The sequence below is a fragment of the Lutjanus erythropterus genome, chromosome 5 (genome assembly GCF_056507025.1).
Source record: "Lutjanus erythropterus isolate fLutEry1 chromosome 5, fLutEry1.hap2, whole genome shotgun sequence".
Lineage (NCBI taxonomy): Eukaryota > Metazoa > Chordata > Actinopteri > Lutjaniformes > Lutjanidae > Lutjanus > Lutjanus erythropterus.
The window spans coordinates 41,108,639-41,118,734 of NC_139321.1; the positions used below are offsets into that span (position 1 = coordinate 41,108,639).

Sequence of the window (10,096 nt, forward strand, 5' to 3'; positions counted from 1 at the left end):
CCAAAAGATAATCATGCTTGAGTTTCCAGTTGCATGTTCTGTTTTTGATTTTACTGCTGGGGTATATATTGTAGAATTCATGTAGCGTCACTATACAGCTCTGCCTTGTTCCTGTTCATTCATTTATTCACACAGGATTTTTCTTTATCAGCATTCTGTGAAGACATGCCCTACTCTGCCTCTGATTGGTTTGGTTTAGGCACAGATATATATATGCAGACTGCTCCGGCCATTGCTGCAGTACATTAACGTCTCTGCCATATTGGTTCTGTCAACACCAGCATGAAGGTGTTCACAATTATCATCCAATTTCAATGACTCATCTGATATTCAAAGGTCTATTATCTAAAAAGAGTAGAAGAATGTGTTTTTCCTTTTTTAACTTACTGCCTTGGATATAAAACTCATCACAAGTGCAGATCTTGTAATTTGGAAGGGGACAGTGAAATCAGCCCTGGACATGTCTCCTTGAGACAGCAGTTTGAGCTGCTCATTATGAGCTGAGAGATGTAGAAAACAGGTCAGTTTTAGCCCCACCTCCTACATTACTTCATGCTGTTTACCAGGTTCATTATTAGAAGCTCAGGTCAGCTCTATTTCTGCTCCAGGCGGTCTGTCAAGTGGACAGACTGTTGAACCAAACTCCATTCTAAAAGCAGGTGCGTCATGGTAGGGAAACATTTTTTCCACAGTAAAAACTTCATTTACATAATAACTAAGACTCTTTCAGATTTGCTTTGATCTACAGACACAATCTGCATGTCTTTGACTCAGTAATATTAATTACACCCCAACCACTCATTGAAATCTGTTGAGAAATGTGAACAATTTTTGGTGCTTTTCATCCAGAAATAAAACACAGCTCCCCTGTTCACATATGTCTATGCACTGAGATAGGTTTTCTTTTATTTAGTGATTATATTTGAGGTGTTATCCACTCAGCAGCAAAATGGTTATAAACACAGCTGTATTAGAAATGCAGTGCAGTGTGCTTTCATGCACAGCAGGGTGGTTAGTGCACCACTGTAACTGTTTAAATAAACAAACAAAAAAAAGTGAATTTAGAGATTTAGGAAGGCTGTGACTTCAAAAAACATACTTTCTTTTCTCAGAATACCAGAATACAAGTCATTCTACAAAACAGAGGCAGGCTGGAGAATGCTTGTTGGGTGATGAGTTCAGTGCTACACATAAGAGACATTTTCCTTTTTCACACAATAACAAGTGCAAACAATTACAAGTGCCAAGATCATAATTTTAGGGGTTTGTTGCTCTCTAAACATGCTCATTATTTTGGGTTTTTTGAATCACAACACTGAGAGAAGATCTGCATCCAAGGGGATTCTTTGTGCGTGTGAGCTCGGTGACGTTTGGCATCTATGGAGGGAAGGGGTCACCAGGATCCATCAGACTCTTCCTGACAGGTAAAGAGCTTAAATTCCAGCTAAAATCTTCACTTTGCAGCTTTTGAGCAGCAATGATTTCCTATAAAGACAATACACACACACACATACATACAGGTGTAAGAAAGAAGAAAAAAAATGTGATTTTAACATGAAAATAAAACATTCTGGTGCTTTCTGTTTCAGTTAAAAGTGACCTACATCTTCTGTGTGTTTTTTTTTTTTGCAAACATTACTACCTTAGTTTCAATCGGTTTAATAAACTTAGTGAATATAATATGAATGTAGGTATGGAAAAAAACAAAAATGCAAGTTGTGCTTTTGCGGACTTTATAAACCATCCTGCTGATAAGGAAAATTAGCAGTTCAGACACAGACAGGGAGAGAGAAATGCACTGACATCACTGTGTGTGTGTGTGCGTGTGTGTGCGTGTGTGTGCGTGTGTGTGTGTGTGTGTGTGTGTGTGTGTGTGTGAGAGAGAGAGAGAGAGAGAGAGACAGAGAGATGCTGCAGCTGTGTGATAATAAATTATATCAAACCTTAAACTTCAGAGCTTATCAATAATAATTCAGTTCCAGGGCCGTTTAATACAGATTTTTAGTACCCATGCGTATGGGCGGAACACAGTGCCCTGTATAGTTGCCTGGATTTAAAAGAGCCCTCAAGGAAAACAATTTGCTATACACCAATATACACACAACATGACCTTCCATGTAGACTTGCACCGATTGACCGGCAATGCTCGGAATCGGGCCGGTTTTCAGCATGACCTGTGACCGGCCGGTCAGCGTCACAAATCCGATTCTGTGCCGGTCATTGTCACACACGTGTTCTGCATGATGGTCACATCATGTGGGCAGCAGACAAACTGATATCACCACACCACAGCTACACACTCAGACACATGCTTGCTTGAAGCTGGTGTCAGCAACAGATTCCAAGAACAGGATATAGAGTAGACAGACAGTCTACAATGAGACAGAGCAGCTAACAATGTCGCAGTACAGCCTTAAACTCTCTAGCTCTTCATGCTAATGTTAACCAGCAGCAGACTGCTGTTCACAGACTGACAGTTCAAATCTCACCTCCTGTTCTGTCTGAAGAATAAACAACCTGTGTTGATGTGTCTCCTCAAAAATTTTCTCATCCAGACTCCTTTAACTTCTGCGTCTGTTTTTCTCACGGCAAAGTTTTACTGCAAACTGTTGCACCACATCTTTCTCCGGTTTGTTTACATCTGCTTCCACAGGAGATCAAATGAAATTGCATCTTGCGAAATCATGTTCACCCGATTCATAATCTTAATATAAAACTATAATAAGGCCTGGGTGTAATCTGGAGGACTTTCGAGAATGTATTTAATGAATATTTAATAGTCAGTGTCTTATTATGAACATCCAATTTAATTTTTACAAGAAAAGTTGCAAAAATGTTTGTGAATGCTGCCAATTACAGTTCTTATAAAGACTGAAAATCGGAATCGGTAGGTCAGACCCTTCAAAAATCGGAAATCGTAATTGGCCAAGGAAATTGAAATCAGTGCAACTCTACTTCCATGATGAACTTCCTGTCTGATGTCCTCATACTTATCAGTGCTGTCCACAATCAACTAGAAACTGTGCTGCATCAGTGGGTCAAAGTGAGTTTTCTTGCAGTATCTTTGTAACGACAAAATTATAAATAAATAACAAATTTTTACTTAAAAGTTAACATGTTTAAGTTTGTGTTCATCACTGCCAACATTTGTGTTGATTAGGGTCGGTTAGGCAATCAGAAATATCTTCAAAGTGATGTAAAAGTGCTATTTTAAGTGATATTTAAGTAATTTTGTTTTAAATTAAACATTGTGTTTTCTTTAGGTGCCTGTTCAAATTTTGAAAGTGTAGTGTATAAAGGCTTAGATCATAAAGATGGAAGAATATGATGGTCATTCTCATCAGCAGTTTTTGCATTGCATTTATTACACAGATTAGGTACAAAATGTAAGCACTTTTGACCACCGGAGACCTGACAAAAATGATCAAAAATCCTTTCAAAGTACCTCACTAAACTACCAAGACCCTGAGGAACACCACAGCAAAAACTTTTGACATTTGGAGATTAAGAAGAATTCAATTTCTTGGCAATTAGATGGCAAGCACTTTTGTTCTGGGGAGTGCTCAGAGACCCCCTTATTATCAATAGTTGAAGGAAAGTTATCCATCCTCTGAAGGCCTCAGCTCTCTTGTTTCGTTTCGTTAGGTTTCGATTATCCCACAGGTCACTATAGATCACTTTATAAAGTGGGGTCAAATATACATATAATATACATATATATATATATATATATATATATATATATATATATATATATATATATATATATATATATATATATATATATATATTTTTTTTTTTTAATGAATACATTATAATGATATATATACTATAATAAAATGAAATGGGGACAAACATCATCACACATGAAAGCAAGTGGGTCCATTGAATCCAGAAGAATCTCAGCTTTATGCAATTCCAACACTGTTTATGGAGCCCATTATGAAATGGTTGATACCAATGGATTCTTTTTTTTTCTTCTAGTTTTATACTGGGACGGAAACTGACCCTGCATTAAGCCTTGTCCTCCTTACTTACTGTTGCTAAGCCTGCCGAACTTTCCATTCTTGCAACGCATTTATGCAGTTTACAGTGATAAAAGATAAGAGATTTAACACTGAAATTGGGGGTAATTGTTGAAACACGAGGTCTTTGAATCCTTAGAGACGTAAACAAGAGCAGCTTCTCATTTCTAGGTGACAACGGTGAATTTTTTTCTGTTAAAATAATAACTCACAAGCAGATCACAAGCAGAAGTGTAGCTGGCTGATGTAAGCTACTGCTAACTCCTTAACTTGGCTGAAAAATCCATTTTCATGTTAACATCTGACATGTTTTAAAACAATACTGAAAGAGTGTGGCTAAAGCTAGCTCACATGTCAGCAAACATTGGTCAGATGGTGAAATACAGCAGGTATACCTACATGATAGATGACAGAAATACATTCATTAAAGTGGGAAAATTAAGCACAGGAACTTGATTAGTACAGTGGACCTTGAGACGGGTCACCCAGCCAGACCAATTGGACCATGATAGTGAAAGACAGCCAGGATAAGAGCTAAGCTAACCTGGCTTAGACCTGAGACAGCGAGCAAGAGTGAGATGCATCGTCATCAACTCACTTTGATTCTGCATCAGCTCACATCCTCCTCCTCAAACCTCCACAGAACAAATGCAGATTCAGTAAGATCTAACAAGTTTGTCTGGAGGTAAAGTTACTGCAGCTAGTAAGCTAGTGTTAGTTAGGTGGGCATGCTAATATTTGCAGCTTAGAGCAGATGAAGACAGAGTTTAATCCATTCACCACACGTGTGCTCTGGTGTTTTGTGTTTTTGAGAGACAACAGAAAAGACGTCACCGTCCAGATTCACAAAACATTGAGTATCACTCTTCTAAGAGCCTCCTGCACACCTTCAACACGGATAGAAATGGAAAGCTTGCGAGCTCTAGTTACGGTTGCTAAGCTATGATTGTACAGTTGCTGCAGGAGGTGGGTCTTAGTGAAGGGTCAATTGATACGATTTTATTGATACCAATGCCATTATCGATTCTGCTTATCGATCTGATTCTTTATCACTTCCCGTGGATTCCTGTGTGGGAAAAATGTCAAACTTCACAGATTTTCAGAGTCACCAACACAAACTGTATCATGAGTGTCTGAACACTGAATAGTGCAGGTTCTACACTGTGACAGTTTTACTAATGTATATATTATCATTTCAACTAGTCATGTAGTCAGTCAGCAGGTTAAACCTACTTGTTTATAATTCAACTGTGGAGGTGTATATATGAAAGGTTCAAAGGTAAGAAATGTTCAAATGATTCTGATAGGGCTGGGTATCAACTGGATTTTGATTCCAATGCAAAAATTATTATTATTATTATTATTATTATTATTATTATTATTATTATTAGTAGTAGTAGTAGTAGTAGTAGTAGTATATGTAAGTTTACATGAGACTGAAACTGAACTTTAGTTTAGCGGTGTAAAGTTCTGTGTCAGTCTATGCTGATGGACTGTGTTTGGGAAGTTTTCACCACCTGGGAGGCTTTAGTGTTCATGGCTTCCTTCAACCACTGTGAGGCGCTGTAGGATTCAGGTTTGTGAGCTTCACATGTGCTGAAATATAACGAGCTACTAATGGGCTTTAATGGTAATGATAATGGGCTTTATACAACAAGTGGTGTTTGTTAAGAGCCAATTGGAGCCTGTAGTTCATCGATAAGGTGACAGTCAGACACTTTCTGTTGGTGTAGAGCAACTGTGTCGCCTGGCTCTGAAAACTGTGGTCGCCTTGATCTTGTGAGGTTATCGTTGCCTATAGGTGCAGGACATAAGAGCAAGTTGGGATCAAGTAGGACACAAATCTAACCAGCATGCTTTGTGCTGGGATGGCCGATCGATTCTGCACAGACTTGGCTTATCTCGAACGCACCTAATGCTGAGACACACTCAGTTTAAGTTTACTATTTTATGTTACAAAACGCAAATGTTATGTTTTGTTGGTGTTTTAATGTAGAGTTGTGATGTGTTTTTTCAGAAAAAGATGGTTTATGTTGGTAATTATAATTCGTGCTGGTTTAGAGACAGATGACACCATGAGTGAGGGGGTCTTGTACATTTCATCACTACAGCTGGAGTTTACATAAAGAGTTGGGTACTTCTGTTCCAAGTGCATAGTATACACAGTAGTGCTTCGTAAATGAAGGAAACATAGCAGTATGTGCGAAACAAAAATACATGCATATGCACACATTTCATCGATAGCAGAACCGAAAATACAATTTCTTAATGATGTCAGCAGAATTGTAATTTTGGAACCAGTTCTAAAGTAGAACCAGGTCTCGATGACCATCCCTAATTTTATATGACACTACTATCTTTGCTTTAGCTTTAAAATTGCTGCCTCTGAAAGACACTAATGTCAGCCATAGATGTGCATGTCCTCACAGAGTTGAAGAGATTTAAATTACTGTTGCAGGGAGATCTCAATAACTGTTTTTTTTTTCTATTGTCATCGAATTCAGGCAAAACTGTTTCTATAAGACAATATATCTTGTAAGAGAAATAATAATAAACACAAAAACAGTTCTTGCATCACTTTTCATGGTTAGAAAATGCCCCACAGATTTACAACAAGATTATGGAGATCATAAACAGACATCTGTGGAAAATATACATAAATCAATATAGATTTCAACCCTTTCTCCCCATTATGTCACCTGTTCTACATGAAGCAGATTCCTTCATTTTGTGCCGTTGTACTTGACCTCCTTTCCGCATTTCTTCAGCGTCTCCATGAGAACATCAACATCTTTGTCAGACTCGATCCAAACCAGTTTCTTCGGCAGGTCGATCTCAAACTTCACATCTGAGAGCACACAGAATAAAGAGGAGCTTTGTTTAATTCCAAGAAGCAGCAGCACTGAAGACACTGTGCAGTGACACATACAACACTCACATAGCAAAGCAACAAGATTCACACCGATTCTAATGTTGGTTTTATGTTGGTTTTGTTTCTTGATTCAGTTCTCCATCAAAGTTCATCACTAATTTGCCACAGAAATTGATAAGAACAAACAGTGTAAGAGGATTTGAAGGAAGGTATTTACTTTAGAGGTAGAGTTCGTTTAAAAAAACAAGAGTCTTATTGTGATGGTACTGCCTGTGAGTACACAGTATGAACTAGAAAAACAGAAGTGACACTTAAGGCACTCAACATTGTAATGCCTAAGCCAAATAAAAGAAAAAAAAACCTGTACCACTGCATCAGGTGACAAGTTGGCTGACTCAACATCCAGAGCCAAGAAGTCAAGGGAGATGATGTGATGCAAGCTTTAAAAGCTTTCAAACAGGACTTTTACTAAAAGCATGCCTCAACTTTACTATCACATACTTTTTTTTATCGGTAGCAATGGTTATATTGCAAAGAAACAAACTGTAAAATTGGTTTCAAGGGTGGCAGCTAATGATATACACTGGTGTTAGATGTTTTGTTAATGGGAGGGCTGCAAGAACATCACCTTATAATGGTATATGTGTGCACTTAAGCACAGCAAGACAAAGCAATGATGCAGCCAGTATAAAAACATTGAAATGAGTCTTAAACTACTAATAATTTGGGTTTTTAAGGACAACCTCAACATTTGTAGACCAAAGCATGAAGGTAGCTGAAATTGTGAGCAAATATTCAGCACCTCTAACAAATTTCAAGTGGGTATTAATTCTTATCAGTGCAATGATAATTGTCAAAAGCCTCTAAGTCACCCACAAGGTGATTCTTCTCACACTTAATCGCTGCAATTTTACCTGCAATTAATCAGTTATCAAATTAATTGCACAGCTGTTTTGTCAAACGATTTATTGGTCTAAGTAACTTTTTCAGAAAAAAAGTCAAAATTTTCTGATTTCAGCTTCATAAATGTGATTAGTTTCTGGTTTCTTTAGTACTCAATGACAGTAAACTGAATATCTTTGATTTGTGGACAAAACAAGACATTTGAGGGTGTCATCTTGAACTCTGAACACCACTGCTTGACATTTGTCACCACTTTCTGACATCTTATAGACCACAAAATGAATCGAACAAATCAAGTGAATAATTGTCAGACTAACTGACTAGGAAAATAACTGTTAGTTGCAGCCCTAATTGCAAGTAAACGCTTTAAAGTACTTTTGGCTTTAACAGAAGAATTTCATTATGAGAAATAAAACTAAAAACATCCAAAGGAAGTATTTTGTTAAAGGCTAGTGTTATGTATTTGGGGTCTGAGGGGAGCATGCATCACAGAATAAGAGAATGACATGCTTAGCCAAGTTCTAATACTTGAAATAAAACCATGGATTGTATATTGATATACTGAGAAATCAAACAACTAAAAAAAAACATCTCTCTGAGTCTCTGTCTTTTCTCTTCTTTTGGCACCGAGAGAAGAATAAGACAGAGAGGACCAGTCAGTCTCACCTCCCAGCTTGTTGAGAACTTTAGTCACAGCTCCTGAGCATCCCTCACACGTCATCGCCACCTCAAACTCGTGCTTCTATTACAGAAAGATTACATAATACGCTGTTATCATACTGTTTGAGGTTGTCAACAGTATCATGGTATCAATACTTCTTTAATACCACGAGTTTAAAACATTTCAATATTAACATTCGGTAGTATTTAAATCACCTAAAGTATTTAAAAATTATCTCAGTGCTCATTCAAGACCTCAGTTCACTTTAGTCTTTATTATCCTGTTTTATCCTTTATTATCCTGTGTATTTTTCTTTAAACATGGTATCAAAAGAGGTAGGGGCGTAGTGATTGCAATATGATTCACGCATGAAAAGAACTAGTAAAATCATGATGACTTTGCATTTGTTGGCATCTGTAACAAACATGTTTTCTTACATGTGGAGAATAAGCTTTGTAGGCCAAAACACCCTTGTAACACTATAGTACTCCATTATGATGCTGTTTTATCACACATTTCTGAGATTTGAATAGTACACTTGGCAGTATTGTGATTTCGATATCTCTTTTGATTAATTGTGCAGGCCTAGAAAGAGATGGCAGTTATTTATTTAAACTAGTCTTGCTTCAGAACTTGAACTTGAACTTTTCGTAGGGTAATATTTTTCCGTACTGATCATGTTTATTCTCAATAATATTACATCTATGTCTAGGCTGTAGTATACAGACGTACAACGACAAATATGAGATGTGCAATAGTTAATATTCTTGCACAGTCACTGGGGATCCCCTTTATTTCAGTGTATGTTTAAATCTGTGTCTCCTTTGAATCCATGTTTCAATGTAAAAACAACGTTCTATGTCAATACCAGCATCATCCAGCATTAATCTTAGTGTGGCGTTGGAACTAGCATGGTCAACGACGCACTTGCTGAACAGCTGATACTGAACTGATTAACTTACTGCTAACTGTAGCGGTACATACTGTTCAATTCAGGATATTGCTCAATCAAGACAAACAGAATCGATTTGTCCTGGCCTCTAACCGTGGTATCAATGGAAGCGATTGCTAACTTCTAACTACACGAGCCGACTAAACCAAGTTTGAAAGCTAACTAACTTAGCTTGCAGGGTACTTAGCAATGAGGAAACACTATTTCGCACTAAAGCTACAGTAAAACAAAAATGTCAGTCTAACATAACTCACGGTCATGTTTGAAGTGATGTGGTGCACGCCGGCTGTCAACTCTGCTGTGGACTTTTGCCTTTAACTGACTTGCAAACGTTTAAAGCACTGCGAGAACCTCCAGAAACGTTCACTACCTGGTTAGCTGGTGTGAAGCTAGCTTTGAACAACGGAGGTAGTGTCTTGGTAGGAACCCTAGCGTTACAAAACTCTCGCGAGATTTGTGCGAGTTGAATCGTGCACTTTGTCCCAAATAATTGTGTTTATGGTAGGACAATGCTGGGGTTAAGGTATTTCTATGATAAGGACAAACACTCTGGGTTAGGGTGAGGGAAAGATCGTGGTTTGGGTTAAAATGATCACTCTCGCGAGATCTGTTGCGGGTTTAGGGTTGCCATCTAGACAACTCAACGGTGCAGAAGCATTTCCGGTATGTTAGGAGCATATATT

The 10,096-nt window shown here is 37.8% G+C and overlaps 1 protein-coding gene across 1 annotated transcript; it reads right to left on the reverse strand.

Moving 5' to 3' along the window:
* Positions 1–878: 878 nt before the first annotated feature.
* On the reverse strand, positions 879–9,840 carry atox1 (antioxidant 1 copper chaperone). The gene is made up of 4 exons (XM_084719813.1): positions 9,668–9,840; positions 8,467–8,542; positions 6,725–6,873; positions 879–1,485 (listed from the first exon to the last, which is right to left on the reverse strand). Exons 1-3 carry the CDS (start codon positions 9,671–9,673, stop codon positions 6,749–6,751), a joined length of 207 nt encoding a protein of 68 aa, XP_084575939.1. The 5' UTR covers positions 9,674–9,840; the 3' UTR covers positions 879–1,485; positions 6,725–6,748.
* Positions 9,841–10,096: the final 256 nt, after the last annotated feature.